This window comes from Triticum aestivum, chromosome 1B (genome assembly GCF_018294505.1).
Source record: "Triticum aestivum cultivar Chinese Spring chromosome 1B, IWGSC CS RefSeq v2.1, whole genome shotgun sequence".
Classification (NCBI taxonomy): domain Eukaryota; kingdom Viridiplantae; phylum Streptophyta; class Magnoliopsida; order Poales; family Poaceae; genus Triticum; species Triticum aestivum.
The window spans coordinates 580,715,219-580,740,728 of record NC_057795.1 but is presented as its reverse complement, the minus strand read 5'-3'; the positions used below and the strand labels follow the sequence as shown (position 1 = coordinate 580,740,728).

Sequence of the window (25,510 nt, the reverse complement as noted above, 5' to 3'; positions counted from 1 at the left end):
AACCCTCTCACATTCCAACATAAGATGTCACTACTCCGCAATATACGCCCCCCCCTTGGTATAAAGTATGTAGAGGTGTATACATATAGTACTGTATTAACCAGTCTGGATTGGACTGGATATGCATAGCATATGTATACGTTGTGTGCTCGTAAGATCGATGTGATGTTTACGGCAACATGATAATGCATTATATAGGCGGCAGCAGCATAGCATGGCTGCTTAATTCCAGGTCGTCACAAATCCAACCAATATGGCATTTACAATGCTGGTTGGATGGGACCCGGTTTCAGAGAGCGGAACAGTAGATTAGGGGCTCGTATACTGGTGTGGACTGGAACGGATGGTAGTTGTGGTACGTGGAGGGAGACGGAAAAGGGCACGCGAAGCAGGGTAGAAAATGCAGCGACAGTGGCGCCGATGAGTGGAGTCGAAGCTCAGGAGAACGGCACACGGCCCCTGGTTTCGCCGAGCGCCAGTCACACTGGTCTGCCACCAAGAGGTCGTGAGGAAGGTTCCCACCACCACCAGGTACAATGAGAGCCCAGAGCGAGCGATTGGTGGGCGGGCTACTTGAGCTGAGCTAGTGCGCGGCGAATGCAGCAGACCGGGGCGTGCAGCGGCACGACGCGACGCGGTGATCACTTTACGACGTCCTCGTCTCATCCTAAGTGACGGCGTAGCGACTTGTGCCTTTGCGGGTGTCACCTTTTGACGACGGTATTGGTTACTGCTAGGATAAAACTAGACGCCTCCGTTTGTCACCTGTGCAGGCCAAATTGTGTAGGGTTTTCTCTTTTTCCAAGGAGCTAGGGAGGTAGTAAGAGCATCTACGTCCAGACGCCTCAAATCATCCCTCGTACGTCCGCGGTCGCACCCGATTAGTGACCGGACATGAGCGAAAGGAAAAATGTGACTCAACCGAACCCCTCATATCATCCCTATACATCCGGGCTGTCCGCGGACCCTCGTATCCATCTCAAATATCGGAGGATATGAGGGCTCGCGGATGTGCCAGACGCGTCCGGGCATTCCGCCACGTAGAACGCGGCCCCATCCCATACCACCTTTTATATTTCTTTATTTATTTTTTTATTTCTCTCTCTTTATCTCCACCAATTACGTGCAAGCGACCGGATATATGAGAAGAAAAAAGAGGAGTGTGGTTGCGCGGACGGATAAACAGAGGCGCAAAATGGGCACGCCCGGTCATTGAACATGCGTGTCCGCTGGCATTTAAAGGGTCATATTTGTTATGTCCGGCTGTAGATGCTCTAATAAGGTGCATTGACAAGATATACCAGAGAAAAATCTCCATATACATCCAAACGAACGGCACACGGCAGTTCTTCCGTCAATCATCGCTCCCAAACAAACCTGAGCTGTCCATTTCTCTCCCGGCCCCGGTACATGCGCTTGCCCAAGAGCAAACAGACACCCAACCCAACCGACGCGTAAGCACGAGCCAAATGTCAACGCACGCCGGTGCGAGTTAGACGAGTCAATGTACGTACGTACGGGATTGGGTTATGATTATGATTACGATTATCTATGTATCAATCGACGGCGACACCTCCCAGTCCCAGAGCACGAATGCACCGCACTGACTCGCTGCTCCGAAAGTCAGAGGCCACGCCTGTCTGTGTACGTATGACACGAGCATAGTATAATTTCAGCATGTCATGTTCACGAAATTTTAAAATGTCAGCGTGTGTATGCATTGCACATGTACCCACCGAACTTGTTTGGATTGCACTCTGGATATACATTACTGTACGTGGCACGTCACATGCTTCTGGGATGTGTACTCTACCAATTAACAGCATCGATCTGGGCTGTGTATGCAGTATGCTATGCACGGCTGCTAACTGCTTCCAGGTCCCGACAAAATCTAACCACTAAAATGTACAATTCACGCAACCACACGGGGAAAAGAAAGGCCAAAACCATCCTGCCAGACGAAAGATGCGACCGAAAAGACTAAAAAACACACCGTGGCCGCGTGCAGTGACTGTCCGTACACGCGGGCACACGTACGACGTGTGCTGCGCCATCGCACGCGCCGGCCGGCCGGCCGGTCTCGGTTAGCCGCCGTGCACGACGCCGGCAGCGGGGACCTTCTTGATCGTCGCGGCGCCGAAACCCCCGCCCCCGCCGACGCGCGGCGGGAGGCCGCTCCCGACGGCGGCGCTGCGGCTCCTGCGCACGGCCGGCGGGGGCAGGCCGACGCGCCCGGCGTCGGCGCCGAAGTCGCACGGCGCGTCCTCGTCGATCCTGCCCACCCCCACGCTCCGGCTCCTGGGCGGCACGGCCGCGGCCGCGGGGGAGGCGCTGCTGCCCTGCTGGCGCTGGGACATGGCGCGGACCAACTCGCTGACGTCGTCGTCCCCCCGGCGCGTGGAGCGCGAGCTGAAGGTGGCCGCCTGCATGTGCATGGCCCCGGCCCCGCCGCGGCCCATGGCGCCCGCGTACTGCGTGGGCATGGCCCCCGCGCACGCCGACATCTTGCGCACGTACGAGTCGCACGCCCGCGACAGCGCCCGCACCGGCGCCCCCAGCCACCGCCCCAGCTTCCTCCCGCCGCCGCCCTGCCCCTTCTCCTGCTTCATCCCGATCCGGTCGACGCCTTTCTCTTCTGCGAGCGCGCGCGCGGGAGTCGATGGGTGGGAGGGAGACGGAGGAATTCGGGCGATGGATGATGGATGGATGAGTCGAGTAGACGACGATGATTGATTCTTGGACGCGGTGGTTATATAAAGGGACAGCCCGGGCGATGGATGGTCCAGTCACCAGGTTTGAAACTTTGAACCAGCATAGCATAGCACCCACCGGGGGTTATTTTTTCAGGCGCGCAGCGCACACATCCCGTAGTCAAATCAAATTGGAGAAAGAAATGTTCAGCAGCTGGGCATATATATGCCAATATACAAACATGGTGAGTATGAATGGAATTCGTCAAAGTCGCGCGCAATTTGCCCGAAAACTTAACACGGTCTAGTAGGCGAGCCGAGCCGCGTCCTCTCTTCTGTTGTAGCTTGGGCAGATAGTACTCTACCAATTGGTAATGGTCGTAGTAGTGTTGTATCTGGCTTGAACTGTGTAAAAATGAGTATAGAAACGAGAACTAGCTTAACACTCAAACGTTTAACATGTTACATGCGTGCTTAGGTTAATCTGTTTTTTTTAGCAAAGTGCTTAGGTTAATCTGTGGCCTTTTTGGATTGGGTTTCTTCTGGTGTGGAGAACCTGAATGAAACTGAGATGCAAAATTCTACCGATAATCAAAGCGTGGCTGACCAGTTACCTGCCCTGTCTTGTCCAGACATGGAAAAACACGAAAGCAGGTGAGCCTTAACCCTTTTTCCCAGCCTTTCTCGAGCGCTTTAACTGGATTGAGCAATGCTGTTTGTATACTCCTGAGCTAAACTTAGCTTTTACTAGAACTGTTTTTTACCAAATCATATTACATCGGAGTATTTTTAGGGGAAATTATATAGAAGTGCATGTATGCAAGGGCGTGATTTGAGGAAAGAAGGCAGAGTTGTTCGATTGAGAAACGTGATGCCGTCTTGTTGTGCGGATAAAATTAGAGCAGATGCAGACATGGGCAGTTCATGGAGATCTTTTTCTTAGGGGTAAAGCCATGCTTTGTTCAATCAAATACCACAGTTTGTGGGATACAAATTGGATCGTTGGATTGCGTGAACCACACAAGACGCTCTTGATTAAAAAAATTGGAAAATCTAGCTAAACTATGAGGTTCAACATTAAATGAGCATCATTCATAATTATAGGTAAAACTTGCTGCTCTAGACTTATTTCACTGACGACCGAGCCACACCGACTTCGACCGCCCTTTGCAATGTCGCTCACCACATGTTTTGCATCAGAAGATATTATGAAGCTTTGGATGCCTAGATCTTTCGCTGAAGATAGTGCTTCACGACATGCTATTGCTTCTAGTGTGGTGGCTTCGTGAAGTCCCAAAATAACGAGAGAGGAGTTTTCCAAGCAAGTTCCTTGTAGATCACGACACACTGCAGCATCATAACCCCTCGTGTTTCAGACACATGTGTCAACATGATTTTTTGTATATCCAGTAGGTGAAGCCCTAAGCCGAACAGTCATATTGTTCCCCTAGGTGGCACACCTCCTGTGTGGGTGATCATCGACCTATGTTCCTTTATGATTTCAAGCTCAGAGATAAATCGGCCGATGAGCGAATGTGTTGTGTGAGGACTTTGGAAGATCCCCTCGGGGATCGCTTTTCTCCTAGGCGACCAGGTGACCCATAAAGTGAATGCACGCTTCAAAAAAGCCACATGGGATAAAGTATGTAACATTGAAAACAACCACTACTTTGCACTTGGTTAGCTTGTGACAATGAGGTGCTCCGCCAGCTCTCCGTCGACAAGCGCCCAGATGCATCTTTGCATGGAACATTCTAAAGGTGAGTGTCTCCACGAGTCTGCCGCACCACATAAATGCTTGTCATGGACATGTGGCGGTGAGCCCTGACATCCACTGTTGGTAAAGAGTGTTTCGAGAGTCGCCATAGTAAATACATGCTTTATTCATCAAATACCACAATTTGTGGGATGCAAATTGGATCCTGGGATTGAGTAAACCACACATGCCCCTCTTAATCTAAAAAAGGAAGAATCTAGCTAAACTATGAGGTTCAACATTAACTGAGCGTCCATCAGACAATTACATGTAATACTTCCTTCTCTGGATTTAATGTCACTAACGACCGAGCCATACCGGCTTCGACTGCCCTTCACAATGTCGGTCACCACATGTTTTACGTCAGAAGATATTATGAAGCTTTGGAGGCCTAGATCTTCCGTCGAAGATAGTGCTTCATGACATGCTATTGCTTCTAGTGTGGCGGCTTCGTGAAATCCCAAAATAACAAGAGATGAGTTTCCCAAGAAATTTCCTTGTTGACCATGGCACACTACAGTAGCAGAACCCCTGGTGTTTGAGGCACCTGTGTCAACATGAATTTTTGTATATCCAGTACGTGAAGCCTTGGGCGGGACAATCATTATTGTTCCCCTAGGTAGCACGCCTCCTGTGTAGATGATCATCGACCTATGTTCCTTTATGATTCAAGCTCAGAGATAAATGGCCGATGTGCGAATGTGTCGTGTGAGGACTTTGGAGCTTGTGTTCACTTTATGGGCCACCTGGAATCTGAGTATTCCATAATAATTTCCATGGACCCTTATCATTGTCGATGCTTGAAGACCTTGTTGCCCCGTCCTAACAGACCTCCCTTCTCTCATGCCTTATCTCAGGATAGAGACTAGCTGTGGTGGGCTATTACTCAGGCACCCGTATGATCTCAGCATTTCGTCTCTTGAAATCCAACTATCCTCCTAGATATCGGTTTCCAATCCTATTTATCAAGCCCTATCTCAGGACATCTTTCCCATCTATAATTGACCTCCAAATCTAACTTGGGTGACCTCCCAAATTTGCATGCGAATTTGAGGTGGTGGGTAAGTAGACGCCCTTCGTAATACAAGAACTTAGGGACACGGGATTTTGCAAAATGAGTGAAGCCTGCCTTGCAAGTAAATATAAGTAAAACAACTCAAAATATTTGAACCCAAGTCCTCCCATGCCTTTGGTTGGGTCATATCTTTTGTGACGCCCCGAGACCGACGCTCCAGACGCCTTCCATGTTTTTCGTTGCCGTCGTGTGTTTTATTTTGTTGTTGTTGCATTTCATCATGTCATCATGCATATTGCATCCGCATGTTTTCATAAAAACTCTTAGTCATTCATAGTGCTGCGTCTCTCTTCCTCTGTTGACCTTTTGTCAAGCCCTCTTGTCTTGGTCGACCTCTCTCAAACCCTCCCTCACGTGCGTGTCCGAAACTCCCCGAACTCGAACCTGGTTGTCGTGACCGTTCGGTCCGGATCATCTCCAAAAATATCTTCGTTTCTTCATTGGACTCCCCTAACCTTTTATTCTCGATCGTCCGATCGCGATCCGATGATCAAATTTGTTCCGAACCCCCTCTAGGCCATATGCTATTTATAGCAGATGACCCCCTAACCAAATCTGCCCCAACCCTAAATTCTAGGGGATTTTCCCTCACGTGCCGCCGCCACTCCCTTCCTCGGGATCCCTCCCGATCCAGCCACCACCCACCTCAGAGTCCCCATCCACCCAACTAGATCGCTCCGACCAGCTCCTTGATTTCCGCCGCCACCCGCAAGCGCAGCCACCTGCCTAAACTCCGAGACCCCCACGATCCAACCAGCAACCGAAACCCTGCGCCCCTCGCTCCAGCGTGACCACGTCCGAGGGCCTCTCTGCTCGCTCGATCTGGGATCGAGAGCGAGCTCCTCGCCTCCTCCTGTTTGCTCCTCCCCCCGTGGCGCCGTCGCCGCCGGTGAAACCAGCACCGACCTCCCGTGCTCGACAATGTTCCCGTCCTCCTCCTCCCTGCGTGTGCCCGCCTCCTCGTCCCTGTGCCCGCAGGCGCCGAGGCCACTTCTTCTGCTCGATCCCGAGGGGATAACGAGCAACTCGTCCCCGTTGCTTCGATCTCCAGCAAGCACCAGGACCTCCCCGGCCCTCCTTCTCCTGCCTTGGCCTGAACCTTGCCGCTGGTGACCTCATTCCTCTCCCTTCCCCGTTTTCTTTCAATTCCCCACGTTCCTCTCCCTCACCCCGCAGCCATGGTGCTTCGCAGGTCCCATCCATGGCCGCCCGATGCAGTTCAGGCCGCCTCCGCTCCTCCTCACCTCGTCCGCGCCGACCATCTTCCTCGCCGCCCTTCGCCCTGCTCGCCAAAGCTCTGATCCCGACCACGCCGCCGCCAAGTCCGTGCTTCGCGTCGCTGCGTCCCTCTGACTCATCCGCATCGATGGGGGGTCAGCGCGCTCGAGCCAGTGTTGACCCCGCTCGATCCCCTGCCTCGGTCCACTTCTCCCGCTCCATGTTGACCGCGCCCCTGCCTCCAGATCGCCAAGGCCCAGCGCCTGCGTCCAGCCGGCCCGGCCAGACTAGGCCCAACGTGAGCAGCTCCCCAGCCCAGTTCAAATCAGTTTCGGCCTGCTACATTTTTTTCTATTCTGTGAATTTCCTAATTTCCAAGGAATTGGCAGAATTGCAGAAAAAACCCTCAAGCATCATGCATATAATAACTCCACAATCGTGCATCATATGTAAATAATTTATATATGAAAAATGCTTAGTTTTTCATCTAGTTTCATAATCTGCTACTCTCATCCATGTTTAAAATGTTTAAAATGTTTAAAATCTTGTTTGTTTAAATTTGCTCAAATGCCATGTTAAAATGATTTATTTCATAACTAAATAACCGTAGCTCCAATTTTAATAAACTTTATATGTAAATGGGGTGGAAAAATGCATAGATTATCATAGTGATATTACTTTGCATGTTTAACAACTCTAAAATATGGTTTAGGGCAGAACAGTACCATAACAAAAATATGCACATGGGGATTTTCCAGAATTATTGTTTGTTGTTCCGGCCTGATTTAAATTTGCCTAGATAGGTAGTTTTCTTATGCTTCACCCCTTGCCATGTTTAATAACATTTAATATTGTTGGGTACATGACCGAGAGAGAACTAATTAATTGATGTGGTGTTTCGTCAATATGCAACTCGTTGCATATTGAGCTCCACTTAACTTGTAGTGTTGTTTGTGCACTTTGCCATGCCATGCCTCATTAAACCGGACATGCATCATACTTGGTTGTGCATCATGCCATGTTTATGCTTGTGTGTTTACCATGTAGTTTGTTTCTTTTCGGTGTTGCTTCTTCTTGATAGTTCCTATTTCGTTGCGATCGTGAGGATTCGTTCAACTACGCTTGGTTTGGCCACGTTCGTCTTCTTCATGGACTCGTTCTTCTTCCTAGTGGGATTTCAGGCAAGATGACCGTCACCTTGGATCTCACTACTATCATTGCTATGCTAGTTGCTTCGTTCCATCGCTATGCTGCGCTACCTGTCACTTGTTCATCAAGCCTCCCAAACTGCCATGTCAGCCTCTAACCTTTTCACCCTTCCTAGCAAACCGTTGCTTGGCTATGTTACCGCTTTGCTCAGCCCCTCTTATAGTGTTGTTAGTTGCAGGTGAAGTTGAAGATTGCTCCATGGTGAACAGTATTATGTTGGGATATCACAATATCTCTTATTTAATTAATGCATCTATATACTTGGTAAAGGGTGGAAGGCTCGGCCTTATGCCTGGTGTTTTGTTCCACTCTTGCCGCCCTAGTTTCCGTCATACCGGTGTTATGTTCCTTGATTTTGCGTTCCTTACGCGGTTGGCTAATTTATGGGACCCCCTTGACAGTTCGCTTTGAATAAAACTCCTCCAGCAAGGCCCAACCTTGGTCTTACCATTTGCCTACCTAAGCCTTTTTCCCTTCGGTTTCCGAAGCCCGAGGGTCATCTTTATTTACCCCCCCCCCCGGCCAGTGCTCCTTCGAGTGTTGGTCCGAACCGAGCAACCTACGGGGCCACCTTGGGGAAACTTGAGGGCTGGTTTTACTCGTAGCTTGACTTATCTGATGTGCCCTGAGAACGAGGTACGTGCGACTCCTATCAGGATTTGTCGGCACATCGGGCGGCTTTGCTGGTCTTGTTTTACCATTGTCGAAATGTCTTGTAAACCGGGATTCCGAGACTGATCGGGTCTTCCTGGGAGAAGGAATATCCTTCGTTGACCGTGAGAGCTTGTGATGGGCTAAGTTGGGACACCCATGCAGGGCATAAACTTTCGAGAGCCGTGCCCGCGGTTATGTGGCAGATGGGAATTTGTTAATGTCTGGTTGCAGATAACTTGACACCAGATTCAAATTAAAACGCACCAACCATGTGTGTAGCCATGATGGTCTCTTTTCAGCGGAGTCCGGGAAGTGAACACGGTTTTGGGTTATGTTTGACGTAAGTAGGAGTTCAGGATCACTTCTTGATCATTGCTAGCTTCACGACCGTTCCGTTGCTTCTCTTCTCGCTGTTATTTGCATATGTTACCCACCATATATGCTTAGTCGCTGCTGCAACCTCACCACTTTACCCCTTCCTCTCCCATTAAGCTTTGCTAGTCTTGATACCCATGGTAATGGGATTGCTGAGTCCTCGTGGCTCACAGATTACTACAACAATAGTTGCAGGTGCAGGTTATGTGATGGTCATGACGCGAGAGCGATGCTTGCTTGTTTTGGAGTTCTTCTTCTGCTTCTTCTTCGATCAGGGGATAGGTTCCAGGTCGGCAGCCTGGGCTAGCGGGCTGGATGTCGTTTGAGCTTCTGTTTGTGTTTCGTCCCTAATCGGATGTTGCTCTTATGTATGATGATGTTGTATTCATGTGGCACTGTATGCCTCTTGTATGTATTCCCAACTATTATGTAATGGTACGATATAATGATATCCACCTTGCAAAAGCGTCTTCAAGATGCGCTTCTATCCTTGGTGGGACCTTTGAGTTCCTTTAGGATAGGGTCGCATCTTGGGCATGACAAGTTGGTATCAGAGCCTCGACCGACCATAGGAGCCCCCTTGATTGTTGGTCATTGTTGAGTCTAGAAGAAAACTATTTTGAGTCTTAGGATTATATATATCGGAGAGTATGATTCTTTTTACTCCTCAGCCCCCTTCGTCGCTCTAGTGAGGTCTCTGACGTAGATGTTTTGTCTTTCTTCTCCTTAAATTTCACTAAAAAAATTTAGGATCACGCGGGTATCTTGGGATCGTTCCAATAGTCTTGTGACGAGAACATTGTTCTTGGTGCCTCCTGACATTTAGGGGTTGTGGCAGTGTCCCGGGGAGTTGAGCTCCGAGGTGTTGTCGTCACAATTTTATCGTTGCAGTTCTGGAATACCTGAGTTTTTCCGACATCGAAAATCTCTTTTATGCAGTTGTTTGTGAGATAACCTCGACGCCACCCAGTACTGGGGAGTTCAGGAGTATTGCCGTAGCTCGTATAACGGATGCTTTTTGAAGGTTGAGGTACACGATTTCCGGAGTTTTCTTGGTGAAAGGACATGTGGTGCCCCCATGTGTGGTTTTGGTAATTGATGACAATCTCTATGGACTAGTGGTTGCCTTGAGTTTTATTTGAAGGGTTTGCCCATATGCTTTTCTTGGAGTCCATTTGTTGGTTTCAAGGAGAGTTTGTGATGACCATGGTGCTATTAAGGAATTATCCAAAGACCGGTCATGTGAGTGTTGAGCGTATTGCAAGCATGTCTTGAAGAAGAAGCTTGTGTGGTCATTCATGTCCACCTTCAAGACATCATCCAAATGAAGAGAGTTGGAAAGATTCAACACACAAAGCGCACAAGATGTACCGAGGGATCAAGTGATCCCATGGTATGGTAAGCATTGTCCATTACGCTTTGTGTGCTAACCCAGGGTCTTCGTGAGAGTACTTTGTGTGGTTAGATTGCCGTGTGCAAGTTCAAGTGATGCATCACGAAGAGATCAAGTGCTTGAAGTTTGTCGTCCATTGTGGTGACAATGGACTTGTGAAGATGAGCGGAAGAGTGGCTCACCCATAGTGGAGTATGGGGGAGCAATCAACTAGTCTTCATCGAACCAAAGCAATCAAGAAAGGTGGTCCAACTTGAGGGAGTCAAGATCGTCATCATCTAGCTCAAGTGGACCATGTGCAAGGCAAAGGTTTTCCCTTGATAGGTTTTCTATTTTACCGGTCTCATGGTAGTTGTGGGAGACCGGGTTATAGGATCGTTTACCGTACTATCAAGGGGGGCTCTCGATGAGTTGCTTGATCGTATCATTCGTTGAGAGCTCAAACCATTGCATCCTTGCATCATCTTTATTGGTTCTTGTTTGGTTCTTCTCCTTGTGAGATTTGGAGCTTTTGATCATGTTCATGACAAGCTCAAGTTCATCGAAAACGGAGTTCACATGCATCTTCTATGATGTTTTCGATGTTGGAGGGTATGCCGGTTCTTCTCTATTGGAGGTGTCACTCCTTTGTTTGCTAAGCATCTTCTATGGTGTTTTGATGCTACTCGTTGTCTTGTTTCAAACAAGCTTGAGTTTGCTCAATTCGGAGCTCATTTGCAGAAGTTATGGCAGTTCTGGTTTCCTTGGAGTATTCTTTGTTTTTGCGGTAGTGGCTTAAGGATGGCGCCAGCGGTAGTACCGCAGTCCACAGAGGTAGTACCACCGAAGCACTCAAGCGGTAGTACTGCTCCCAGAGCAGTAGTACCGCTTGTGGTCTTCGGCCGTAGTACCGCAGTGGTTCCGGGCTACTACCGCCTCGATTCGAGACCGTTGTTTTTCGTGTCGGGTTTTACGGTACTAAGTGCGGTAGTAGTGGCGGTAGTACCGCTCCAAGCGGTAGTACCGCGCCTACTCCCATGGTAGTACCGCTCTGGGCCAGGGCCCTGACCTCCTCGCCAGCGCGGCAGTACCGCTGGGTGAGAGCGGTAGTACCGCCCTCAGCGGTAGTACCGCCCTGCCCAAGCGGTAGTACCACTCTGTGCGTGGCTGTTCAGTGGGGTAACGGTTGGATTGGTTCCCCCACTATATAAAAGGGGGTCTTCTTCCCCTATGAACCTTATCCTTTGAGCTCGTGTTCTTCCCCCATTGTTGACCTTCTCCGAGCTTGCTATCTCTCAATCCCTCCATGGATTCTTGCTAGTTTTTGAGGGAAAAGAGAGAGGACATCTAGATCCATGTTTCCACCAATCACTTTCTCCTCTATGTGAGGGGAACCCCTTGGATCTAGATCTTGGAGTTCTTGGTGTTCTCCTTCTTGTTCTTCCTCTCATTTTCCTCCCTAGCATTAGTTGCTTCGGTGGGATTTGGGAGAGAAGGACTTGGGCACTCCGTGTGCCCTTGCCATTGCATTTGGTGCATCGATTTGAGTTCTCCACGGTGATACGTGGAAGTTTCAAGTTGAGAAGCTTATTTATCTTGGGTGCTTGGTACCCTTGAGCTTGTTCCTCTTGGGTGCTTGGGTGCCCTAGACGGTTGGTGGTGTTCAGAGCTCAATCATTGTGGTGTAAAGCTCCGGGCAAGCATCAGAGTCTCCAATTAGGTTGTGGAGATCGCCCCGAGCATTTTGACGGGTTCCGGTGACCGCCCCCAAGGGTTGCCAAAGTGTACGGGTTCCGGTGACCGCCCCCAAGGGCTTCCAAAGTGTACGTGTTTGGTGACCGCCCCCAAGGGTCTCCATTTGTACGGGTTCGGTGACCGCCCTCAAGGGTCCCTTAGTGGATTCACGGCATCTTGCATTGTGCGAGGGCGTGAGGAGATTACGGTGGCCCTAGTGGCTTCTTGGGGAGCATTGTGCCTCCACACCGCTCCAAACGGAGATTAGCATCCGCAAGGGTGTGAACTTCGGGATACATCGTCGTCTCCGCGTGCCTCAGTTATCTCTTACCCGAGCCCCTTTACTTATGCACTTTACTTTGTGATTGCCATATTGTTCTTTGTCATATATCTTGCTATCACATAGTTGCTTATCTTGCTTAGCATAAGTTGTTGGTGCACATAGGTGAGCCTAGTTGTTGTAGGTTTTGTGCTTGACAAATTAACCACTAGGTTTATTCCGCATTTGTTCAAGCCTAAACCGCAATTATTTTAAAGCGCCTATTCACCCCCCCTCTAGGCGACATCCTCGATCTTTCACTTGGTTATGTGTTGACGGATGGATACAGCTGGATGTAGGTATTGTTAGTTTGGGTGAGATATACTGCTTCCCCTGTATCCCCAACACCAGATTGCATAACCAGAAAGTTTCAGGAGTTTTATAGGTGGGAATTCAAGTAGCTCTAGTTTTATCTTTCCAACAAACACTTGATACGATATGGGGTGTATCATATGTTTGTTTCGGCTTATTCTGCAAGCCAAATCCTTTGTTTTGTTTTATTTGTGGTATTCGAGTTGCTTCGGAGTCAAATGTTGAATCCATACCTTTCTTAAATGGTGTTCTCATATTTCTATGGGAGTGCTAATCCTTCTGGATCATTGAGGTTGTCATGTTAATTCTTTTCCCAACCGGCGTGCTTCTCTTCAAGTGGATCCGATCATTTCAACATTTGTGAGATCAATTCTAAGTTTTCTCAACGGTGTTTGTTTCATCCGTCCCAAGTTGTCTTTGTTTTCCCGCCCTCCCACCCTTTTCTTCAAGGACTCAAATTTTGTAATCAAGTATCCTTTTATTGATGGGAAGTCTCTCCATTCTTTTCCGTCAATGTTCTTACCGGGTGATTCTCAGGAAGATACTAATGGAGCTTCAAGTTTATTATTCTTCGTTCTCTTTTCTTCTCCAGTGAATTCAATTCAAGTTTTTGGTGTTCATCATATTCTTTTCCTTGTTTCTAATGCTTTCTCGTGCCAGTGCACCTCTCAGTCACTCACCTCTTGCTATTCATTTGTTCCGGAGTGTTGAAGATATCTCAGAAGATTCGTGTTTCCATCCTCAATCCGTTCAAGTTATTTTGAGGTTGTTATCTCATTCAAGCCATTTAATTCAACCGGTGCAATCCCCCCTTTCAATCAATCGTTCAACGGTGTTTTCTTTTGAGTGGGCCCTAACCCACAGGTCTTTTCCCAGGATCTTACCTGACTCTTCTAATTACTCCGGAGTTATTCTTAAATTCTTTTCAAGTGTGATATAATAATGGATCCCATCAGTCACATACCTTCTCCAAGATCGCTTTCAAATTCTTTTCATTGTTGCCTCAACCTCTTCGCTTTTCGTTCCCCCGGAGTGCCTTAACAATTTCGGTGGTGTTTCTCGTCGTCATTTGAAGATCGAAGAAGAGTTCTCTTAAAATCTTGGTCCATTCTCTTGAAGATTCATGGTTCTATCTTCATGCCATCCTCATAATTGTTTTTGATTGTGACAATTCTTTTCTTACCATCCGGAGCATTTCATGACTTGTTTCCATTACTTTCCTCTGAAGGCCATCATGTCATAATTCTTCATTCTCAGCGTGTACCTATCGTTCTCCAAATCTTACTGGTGCATCATTCAAATAACCTCTAATCAGTTCATGGCCTCTTCGTTCTCATGTATCTAAATCCCCTCAAGTATCTTCATTCATTTTCCAACTCTTCCCGGTGAATTGTGCCTTTGCTACTTTCATTTTCAATTCTTACGGTGGTTCGTTCAAGATCCCTCTTCCTTTGCTACCGTATCATTTCATTCGTTGTTTCCAATCCCACCGGTGGTCCCATCAATAACTTCTTCAAGTTGGCACTATATCTCTTTTCAATCCCTCAAGAAGAATAAGTAGTATGCCAAATCTGTTGCTTGTCATCAATTTAAATTGGTGAAGGATACGCATAACGTAATTCTTATTATTGTTTCATCCAAGTGATCTAGTTTCTTCTTTCAAGATTTGTTCATCATGTCATTTTTCTCGGTTCGAGGTGCTTCATCTTTTCTTTTTCCGGAGTTCCAAGTTTTCCGTGTTATCTCGTCGCGAAGCTCCATCTAAATCATCGCAAGGCTTCACCCTGTGTTTTCAACTTCTCTTTCTTTTTTATCATCCTTTTATTACCGGAGTTCTTCTTGGAGGCTCTACATGGTGGTTCGTCAAGGATTCTTTTCATTCTTCAATTGTTGTTCAAGATTTCTCTCAAAGTTATGATCCGCCAAGCTATACTCAAAATTAAACATGGTGCTCAACACATGTTTTGTTTTGAGGCATTCAAGTATTTTTCTTCTTGCATTTCGAAGTGCAATTCTTTCTACCTTAGCTTGGGTGGTGTTATATTATTCTTGGCAATTTCCATTCAGGTTTCGCGATTCACATGTTGTCAAGAATGAGGTATTTTAAATCCATCAATCTCTTCTCTGGAGTTATCTTGGTATAGATTTCACCTAAAGCCTTCCCTAAGGAATGTTGCTATTGTGGTGCTTATTAATGATCCAATTTTCTCCTTCTCATCTCGGTGAAGAAGTTTTTCATCTCTTTGCTGCTCTCAATCAAATCAATGGTTTCCATTAGTGGCCGGTTGTCACCTCATCATTTTGAGATGTTTGCCATAAGCCCACAACAAGCTTGTACTTTTCGTTGTTGATTTTCCAACAACTCTGTTCAATTCTTCTTTGCAAGGATGCTTTCCAAGCTCATTTGTGACAGAAGTTGGCATTTTCTACTCCATATTGTTATTCCAATGATCTATCTTCTATTCTTTCTTCTAGAGACATTGTGATGTTGCTCTTTTCACTCATCATCTCGAATTATGAGTATCATGTTCTTTTATTGCTTATCCATTTAACCAGAGTGTTGTGGCTATCATTCCTCTTTTAACCGGAGGCTCATCCAAGTGCTTTCATTTTGCCAAGTTCATATCCTATCCATTTCTAACCGGAGTGTTGTCATAATTGTTCCTATCGTTCCTTGTACATTTCATTTCATTCGGAGTGCTTGCATGTACTTCTTGTCCATTGTAACCCTTTTCTTATGTATTTCAACCTACAAGGTTCTTGTAATGTTCCTTGTTCCTCTTTGATAACAGAGCGTTTGCAATCTCGTCATCTCCATTGTATTCTTTCCTTCATTTTGTTTAACCTCTCAAGGTTCATGGTTTCACTCGTTTGTCAAAGAAGCATCTTAGTTTTACCCCTTCGATCTCGGGACGAGATCTCTTATAAGTGGAGGAGTGTTGTGATGCCCTGAGACCGACGCTCCAGACGCCTTCCATGTTTTTCGTTGCCGTCGTGTGTTTTATTTTGTTGTTGTTGCATTTCATCATGTCATCATGCATATTGCACCCACATGTTTTCATAAAAACTCTTAGTCATTCATAGTGCCGCTCTTCCTCTGTTGACCTTTTGTCAAGCCCTCTTGTCTCCGTCGACCTCTCTCAAACCCTCCCTCACGTGCGTGTCCGAAACTCCCCAAACTCGGACCTGGTTGTGGTGACCGTTGGGTCCGGATCATCTCCAAAAATATCTTCGTTTCTTCATTGGACTCCCGTAACCTTTTATTCTCGATCGTCCGATCGCGATCCGATGATCAAATTTGTTCCGAACCCCCTCTAGGCCATATGCTATTTATAGCAGATGACCCCCTAACCAAATCTGGCCCAACCCTAAATTCTAGGGGATTTTCCCTCACCTGCCACCGCCACTCCCTTCCTCGGGATCCCTCCTGATCCAGCCGCCACCCACCTCAGAGTCCCCATCCACCCAACCAGATCACTCCGACCAGCTCCTTGATTTCCGCCGCCACCCGCAAGCGCAGCCACCTGCCTAAACTCCGAGACCCCCACGGTCCAACCAGCAACCGAAACCCTGCACCCCTCGCTCCAGCGTGACCACGTCCGAGAGCCTCCCTGCTTGCTCGATCTGGGATCAAGAGGGAGCTCCTCGCCTCCTCCTGTTTGCTCCTCCCCCCGTGGCACCGTCGCCGCCGGTGAAACCAGTGCCGGCCTCCCATGCTCGACAATGTTCCCGTCCTCCTCCTCCCTGCGCGTGCGCGCCTCCTCGTCCCTGTGCCCGTAGGCGCCGAGGCCACTTCCTATGCTCGATCCCGAGGGGATCACGAGCTGCTCATCCCCATTGCTTCGATCTCCAGCGAGCACCAGGACCTCCGCGGCCCTCCTTCTCCTGCCTTGGCCCGAACCTCGTTGCTGGTGACGTCGTTCCTCTCCCTTCCCCGTTTTCTTTCAATTCCCCTCTTTCCTCTCCCTCACCCCGCAGCCATGGTGCTTCGCAGGTCCCATCCATGGCCGCCCGATGCAATTCAGGCCGCCTCCGCTCCTCCTCACCTCGTCCGCGCCGACCATCTTCCTCACCGCCCCTTTGCCCCGCTCGCCGGAGCTCTGCTCCCGGCCACGCCGCCGCCAAGTCCGCGCTTCGCGTCGCTGTGTCCCTCTGACTCCTCCGCATTGATGGGGGGGTCAGCGCGCTCGTGCCAGTGTTGACCCTGCTCGATCCCCTGCTTCGGTCCACTTCGCCCCGCTCCATGTTGACCGCGCCCCTGCCTCCAGATCGCCAAGGCCCAGCGCCTACGTCCAGCCGGCCCGGCCAGACTAGGCCCAACGTGAGCAGCTCCCCAGCCCAGTTCAAATCAGTTTCGGCCTGCTACATTTTTTTTTCTGTTCTGTGAATTTCCTAATTTCCAAGGAATTGGCAGAATTGTAGAAAAAACCCTCAAGCATCATGCATATAATAACTCCACAATCGTGCATCATATGTAAATAATTTATATATGAAAAATGCTTAGTTTTTCATCTAGTTTCGTAATCTGCTACTCTCATCCATGTTTAAAATGTTTAAAATATTGTTTGTTTAAATTTGCTCAAATGCCATGTTAAAATGATTTATTTTATAACTAAATAACCGTAGCTCCAATGTTAATAAACTTTATATGTAAATGGGGTGGAAAAATGCATAGATTATCATGGTGATATTACTTTGCATGTTTAACAACTCTAAAATATGGTTTAGGGCAGAACAGTACCATAACAAAAATATGCACATGGGGATTTTCCGCAATTGTTGTTTGTTGTTCCGGCCTCATTTAAATTTGCCTAGATAGGTAGTTTTCTTATGCTTCACCCCTTGCCATGTTTAATAACATTTAATATTGTTGGGTACATGACCGAGAGAGAACTAATTAATTGATGTGGTGTTTCGTCAATATGCAACTCGTTTCATATTGAGCTCCACTTAACTTGTAGTGTTGTTTGTGCACTTTGCCATGCCATGCCTCATTAAACCGGACATGCATCATACTTGGTTGTGCATCATGCCATGTTTATGCTTGTGTGTTTACCATGTTGTTTGTTTCTTTTCGGTGTTGCTTCTTCTTGATAGTTCCTATTTCGTTGCGATCGTGAGGATTCGTTCAACTACGCTTGGTTCGGCTTCATACGTTCGTCTTCTTCATGGACTCATTCTTCTTCCTAGCGGGATTTCAGGCAAGATGACCGTCACCTTGGATCTCACTACTATCATTGCTATGCTAGTTGCTTCGTTCTATCGCTATGCTGCGCTACCTATCACTTGTTCATCAAGCCTCCCAAACTACCATCTCAGCCTCTAACCTTTTCACCCTTCCTAGCAAACCGTTGCTTGGCTATGTTACGGCTTTGCTCAGCCCCTCTTATAGCGTTGTTAGCTGCAGGTGAAGTTGAAGATTGCTCCATGGTGAACAGGATTATGTTGGGATATCACAATATCTCTTATTTAATTAATGCATCTATATACTTGGTAAAGGGTGGAAGGCTCGGCCTTATGCCTGGTGTTTTGTTCCACTCTTGCCACCCTAGTTTCCGTCATACCGGTGTTATGTTCCTTGATTTTGTGTTCCTTACGCGGTCGGGTGATTTATGGGACCCCCTTGACAGTTCGCTTTGAATAAAACTCCTCCAGCAAGGCCCAACCTTGGTCTTACCATTTGCCTACCTAAGCCTTTTCCCATGGGTTTCCGGAGCCCAAGGGTCATCTTTATTTATCCCCCGAGCCAGTGCTCCTTCGAGTGTTGGTCCGAACCGAGCAACCTACGGGGCCACCTCGGGGAAACTTGAGGGCTGGTTTTACTCGTAGCTTGACTTATCCGGTGTGCCCTGAGAACGAGGTACGTGCGACTCCTATCAGGATTTGTCGGCACATCGGGCGGCTTTGCTGGTCTTGTTTTACCATTGTCGAAATGTCTTGTAAACCGGGATTCCCAGACTGATCGGGTCTTCCCGGGAGAAGGAATATCCTTCGTTGACCGTGAGAGCTTGTGATGGGCTAAGTTGGGACACCCCTGCAGGGTATAAACTTTCGAGAGTCGTGCCCGCGGTTATGTGGCAGATGGGAATTTGTTAATGTCTGGTTGCAGATAACTTGACACCAGATCTGAATTAAAACGCATCAACCGTGTGTGTAGCCGTGATGGTCTCTTTTCGGTGGAGTTCGGGAAGTGAACACGGTTTTGGGTTATGTTTGACGTAAGTAGGAGTTCAGGATCACTTCTTGATCATTGCTAGTGTAGCGACCAGACCTCAAACAGTCTGATCTCTGTGCATCAGTGTCATCCCTGGATCAGTAATGCTGACACGCACAGTACTTGAAGGATTTATAACAGAGTGGCAGTCACACACTTATTACATCGAAAGTCTCAAAAGAGAGCTTAATATAATAAATATGGCTTAAGGCCATCTAATAACGATAACAATGGAAGGCTTGGAAGATAAGTGAGTCCATCAAATCCAACGACATCACTGAGTATAGGACCACGATCCTAAAGCATCTTACTCGTCGTCTGAAAAGTCTGCAACATGAACTTTGCAGCCCGAAAACGGGTCAGGACATGGAATATGCTGGCAATGTAACACATAGAGAGTAATGAAATGATAAAGCTATACTACATGCATATATGGTTGGTGGAAAGCTCCATGGTTACACTTTTTGCATAAAGCCAGTTTTTCCCTACTACAAAGAAATAAATTTGATTTAACTATCATGGTAGTTGTTAAACATTGAGAATGGTTGACAACATTCTCAATCCCAATTAAGCATCATCATTAAAACCCAACAATATTAATTAAAGTAACATGATGAGATTCACATGAGAATCCAAGAACTAGATACTCAAAACGTCCATAACCGGGGATACGGCTAATCATGATTAGTTTGTACACTCTGCAGAGGTTGCGCACTTTTCCCCACAAGACTCGATCGCCTCTGTTTGTTTTCTCGCACTTCATGGTGTTTGAGAAACATATGACCGAGACATAGTCTTTCAGAAGCGCTAGCACCTTACGATTGGGTAGACCGTACCACCTACATCCCCTACATCTGCTAGTCTACCACTGTAAGAGTTCGCACGACTTACTCAGCTATGCTAGAGCCCATAATAGCATGTGGCTGCACACGGAAGTTTCTAGCATGAAATAATCTTATGATCCCTTTGAGCTTGGGTGGCGGTCCAAAACAAACAGGCAATCCTGGAATACCCAAGTGCCGCAATCCACCCAGATGTGTATTAAAGTTGCCACCTTAAATAAACCGTTAATTATCAATCTCACACCTGTCATGGATATTCACTCACCCAATCCACGTCTACTAGCATAGCATGGCATAATAAGCAAACGTAGAAGTAACTCCCAAGGGTTTGATAATAAAATAGGTAATAGCTACTACCTCATCTACTTCCCAAAATCCACAATTTAATCAGATCCTAATCATGCAAATTGTTTGAGGATTGATCTAATGCATAAAACTGGGTAGTAAAGAGATATGATCAAAGTGTTACTTGCCTTGCTGATGATCCGTGAAACCTAGGGATTCGAAGTAGCAAGCGGCGCAATCCGGGTACTCTATCGCAAGCAAACAAACAAACAACCATACAATAAGTACTCATCTAATGCACAGGTAAAACTCGAATAAGTGATCTAACCAGAAAGTTCAACTTAAGAACTCCTGTTGGCAAAAAGAATCAAATCGAACAAAGCAATGAAGATCAAACTACGAAAGAAACAAACTTCGTTTACTAATACGGACCTAAGTCAAATTTTACAGAAGCAAAAACTTGTTTGAGTAGATTAAAAGGAAAGAGGGTTTCGAGACGAAGCTCTTAGGTGCTTGAATCGCCTGATTCTGATAAACGAGCGAAAAGTTATACTAAAACGAAAATCGGATCAGAAATCGCGATCAGAAAAATCGCAGAATAAATCCGAGAAAAAGAAAAACGATGAACAGATTAACAAACGAACGTTTGTTATTTGGATCTAAATGATGAACGTGTTCGTTAAAACGAATGAATGAGCGAACGCTCGCTAATTAACCTAAACAAAAAAACCGATCTAAATAAAAAAACAGATCTAAAAAAACCGACAAAAAACCGACGGAAAAACCGAACGGTTTTTCTCAAGAAAAAATGGCGGCGGCGGGGTCAACCTTGGCAGCGGCTCCGATGGCGGGGCGGCTCCAGCGGCGGCGGCGCGGGGCGGCGGGGGCGGCGGCGGATTAGGGTTAGGGTTTGGGCGCGGGTGGCGGCGGCTAGGCTGGGGCGGCGGCTTGGGCTGGGGCGGCCCGGGGCGGCGCTATTTAAAGACCCCCAGCCAGGCGGAGTCCTGGCCGGTTACGGCCCAAGGTCGGTTCGGACTTCTTTTAAAAAAAAATAAGTTCGGGCAGAAAAACAAACGAAAGAAATACTAAACGGACTCCAAAAAACCCTGAAATATATTTTCCCCAACTTCTAAAATCAAGCCGGACAAGATGAATATTTATTTGGGGCCTAAATGCAATTTTGAAAAACGCACATTTTTCCTAAATTCAAATAAAATAGCAATAAAATCCAAAATAAAATCTTATTTGATTTTTTATTAAATCCTCAATATTTCTATATTTTGGGAAAGTCATTTTATTCCCTCTCTCATATTTTTGTAATTGAAATAATTGAAGATAAAATAAATAAAATCAAATGATCCTATTTCAAAAATTTGAGAAAACTCAAATATGAAATTTACGAAATCCCCAACTCTCTCCGTGAGTCCTTGAGTTGCTTAGAATTTCTAGGGTCAAACCCAAAATGCAATAAAATATGATATGCAATTGATGATCTATGTATAACATTCCAAATTGAAAATTTGGGATGTTACAAACCTACCCCCCTTAAGATGAATCTCGCCCTCGAGATTCGGGTTGGCTAGAAAATAGGTGAGGGTGGTCCTTCAGCAGATCTTCCTCTCGCTCCCAGGTGGCTTCATCTTCGGTGTGGTGGCTCCACCGAACTTTGCAAAACTTGATAACCTTGCTGCGGGTGACTTGGCTGGCATTTTCAAGAATCTTGACTGGTTTCTCCTCATAGGTCAAATCATTGTCCAACTGAATCGCCTCTAGCGGCACTATATCTCTCAGCGGTATATCAACCATCTCTGCATGGCACTTCTTCAACTGAGAAACGTGGAACATGTCGTGAACTGCTGACAATCCTTCAGGTAATTCCAACTTGTAGGCAACTTCTCCCATACGCTCCAAAACCTTGTATGGTCCCACAAAACGTGGCGCTAATTTACCCTTAACACCAAAACGCTTAATCCCTCGAACTGGAGATACTCGAAGATAAACTCTGTCTCCAACTTCGTAAAATGTCTCCTTGCGTTTTGAATCTGCATAGCTCTTCTGCCTGGACTGGGCTACTTTCAGTCTATCGCGAATCAACTTCACCTTCCGTTCAGACTCCTTAATCAAATCCGGTCCAAACAATTGGCGGTCTCCAACTTCATCCCATGACAACGGGGTCTTGCACCTCCTTCCGTATAGGGCTTCGAAAGGGGCTATCTTCAAACTGGATTGATAACTGTTGTTGTAAGAAAACTCTGCATATGGCAAATTGTCGTCCCAACTTGATCCATAATCTAGGGCACAAGCTCTTAGCATATCTTCTAGAATCTGATTAACTCTCTCCGTCTGTCCATCTGTCTGCAGATGAAAAGCTGTGTTGAACTCTAATCTGGTACCCAAAGTTTCGTGCAATTGATTCCAGAACTTTGAGGTAAACTGGGTTCCTCTATCTGATACAATGCTCCTCGGAACTCCATGCAGACATACTATCCTGGTCATATATATCTTGGCCAACTTAGCACTGGTGTAAGTGGTCTTCACTGGGATGAAATGTGCTACCTTCGTCAAACGATCGACTATAACCCAAATCGAGTCATAGCCTAAACGAGTCCTGGGCAATCTCGTAATGAAATCCATGCCTAGCTTATCCCACTTCCATTCGGGTATCGGCAATGGTTGCAACAGTCCTGCTGGCTTCTGATTCTCTGCCTTTACTCTCTGACATACATCACAAATTGCTACATATTCCGCAATATCCTTCTTCATTCCGGTCCACCAGAAAGTATCCTTCAAATCCAAATACATCTTGGTATTTCCTAGGTGAATCGAATATGGTGAATCATGAGCCTCCTGTAGAATCAACTTCCTGATCTCCGGGTCATTAGGCACATAAATATGATCTTCAAACCATAGGGTATCGTGCTCATCTTCACGAAATCCCTTAGCTTTGCCTTTGCTAATCCTCTCCTTTATATCAGATATTTCCTTATCAGTCTTCTGAGCTTCTCTGATCTTATCCATCAGGGTTGACTGAATCTCCAATGCTGCTACATAGCCTCTCGGTACTATCTCTAAACATAGCTCACGAAGGTCCTCGGCTAGCTCCTTCGGTAACTCTCCGGTCATGAGTGTGTTGACATGACTCTTACGGCTCAACGCGTCGGCTACTACATTAGCCTTTCCCGGGTGATAATGCAATCTCATGTCATAATCCTTGATGAGCTCCAACCATCTCCTCTGCCTGAGATTTAACTCCTTCTGCGTGAAAATGTACTTCAAACTCTTGTGATCTGTGTACACTTCACAATGATTTCTGATGAGAAAATGTCTCCACGTCTTCAATGCATGCACTACGGCTGCTAACTCCAAATCATGTGTGGCATAATTCAACTCATGAGGTTTCAGCTGTTGTGAAGCATATGAAACAACTCTCCCCTCCTGCATAAGTACTGCTCCAAGTCCTCGACGTGAAGCGTCGCAATACACTTCGTAATCCTTATTCTGATCTTGCAGAATCAACACTAGCGAGGTAACCAAACATTCCTTCAACTCCTGGAAACTGGCCTCACATTCCTCAGTCCAATCGAACTTGGTATCCTTCTTCAGCAATTCCGTCATAGGCTTTGCAATCTTCGAAAAATTCTCAATAAATCTCCGATAATATCCTGCGAGTCCAAGAAAACTCCGGATCTCTCCAACCATTGTTGGTGCTTCCAAGTTTGTCACGGTGACAATTTTGGTGGGGTCTACTGCTATACCTTCTCCGGATATAACATGTCCGAGGAATCCAACTTCCTTTAACCAAAACTCACATTTGCTGAACTTGGCATATAACCGGTGTTCTCTGAGCTTCTCGAGTACCAAACGCAAATGCTCCTTATGCTCTTCTTCGTTCTTCTAGTAGACCAAAATACCATCAATGAACACCACGACGAACTTATCCAAAAACTCCATAAACACCTTGTTCATCATGTTCATGAAATAGGCAGGTGCGTTAGTCAGACCAAATGACATAACGGTGTACTCGTACAGCCCATACCTAGTGGTAAAAGCAATCTTAGGTATACCCTGCTCTCGAATCTTCAACTGATGGTATCCTGATCGCAAATTGATCTTGGAAAATACCTTAGCTCCTTGCAATCGGTCAAACATATCATTGATCATCGGCAGTGGGTACTTGTTCTTGATTGTTACTGCATTTAATCCTCGATAATCGACAACCATCCTTAATGATCCGTCCTTCTTCTCCACTAGAAGTACTGGTAATCCCCAAGGCGAAGAACTTGGGCGAATATATCCTTTATCCAGTAACTCCTTAATCTGCTTTTTAATCTCTTCCAGATCCTTTGCGGGCATTCTGTATGGACTCTTCAATATTGGCCCTGTGCCTGGCAAAAGCTCAATAAAAAACTCAATGTCTCTATCCGGTGGCATGCCTGGCAACTCCTCTGGAAACACGTCAGGAAAATCCTTCACCACTGGTACTTCCTCCTGCACAGCTCCTGTTAACGAGTTTACTTGTGTCCTCCTCGGCTCATGCCGGGATACATACTTGATCCTTCTTCCTTCTGGCGTTGTAAGCAAAATTGTCTTACTGGCGCATTCAATGTTCCCCCATACTTCGATAACCAATCCATGCCTAATATCACATCCAATCCTTGCGATTCCAATACTATTAGGTTCGAGGGAAACAAGTAGCTACCAATCCTTAATGCTAACTGATCACACCATAGGCTAGCCATATACTCTGCTCCCGGCGAGGTTACTAACATGGGTGACCTAAGGGCTTGGGTTGGCAGTTTATACTTATCCACAAATCCCCTTGATATATATGAATGCGATGCACCAGTATCAAAAAGAACGAGTGCAGTAAATGACTTAATCATAAACTTACCTATTACTGCATCTGGCTGAGCTTCAACCTCCTCCACGTTAACGTGGTTCACCTGTCCCCTGTTAAAAGGGCTTGGCTTCTTCCCCGAGCTTCCATTGCCATTTCCGTTCTGGCCTTCGGGACATTCATTGGCGTAATGTCCGGTCTTCTGACACTTAAAGCAAGTGACTTGGCTCAAATCTTTCTTGGCTGGGGTTGGTGGGTTGGTACGGTTCTGGCCGTTGCTTCCTCCATTCCCATTACTATTCTTGGGACCATTGCGATTGTGCGAACTACCTCCTCCATGGGTATGCTGAAATTGTCCTCCCGACTTCAGGGTAAAACGTGACTTCTGATGAGCTCCAGAATTGTGCTTCCCTTGTCCATACTTCCTCTTGCGGTTCTCAATCTGCTCTTGCTTCCCTTCAATCATAAGAGCATGATCTACCAACTCCTAGTAGTTGTTGAAACTTGCTACCATCAACTGCATGCTCAGCTCATCATTCAGTCCTTCCAGAAACTTCTCCTGCTTAGCTGCATCTGTAGCAACGTCATCTGGGACATAACGCGCTAACTTACTAAAGT

General features: G+C 46.6%; 1 protein-coding gene across 1 annotated transcript; it reads right to left on the bottom strand.

Moving 5' to 3' along the window:
- Positions 1-1,729: 1,729 nt before the first annotated feature.
- LOC123096050 (uncharacterized) lies at positions 1,730-2,911 on the bottom strand. The gene has a single exon (XM_044517639.1). It carries the CDS (start codon positions 2,607-2,609, stop codon positions 2,085-2,087), a length of 525 nt encoding a protein of 174 aa, XP_044373574.1. The 5' UTR covers positions 2,610-2,911; the 3' UTR covers positions 1,730-2,084.
- Positions 2,912-25,510: the final 22,599 nt, after the last annotated feature.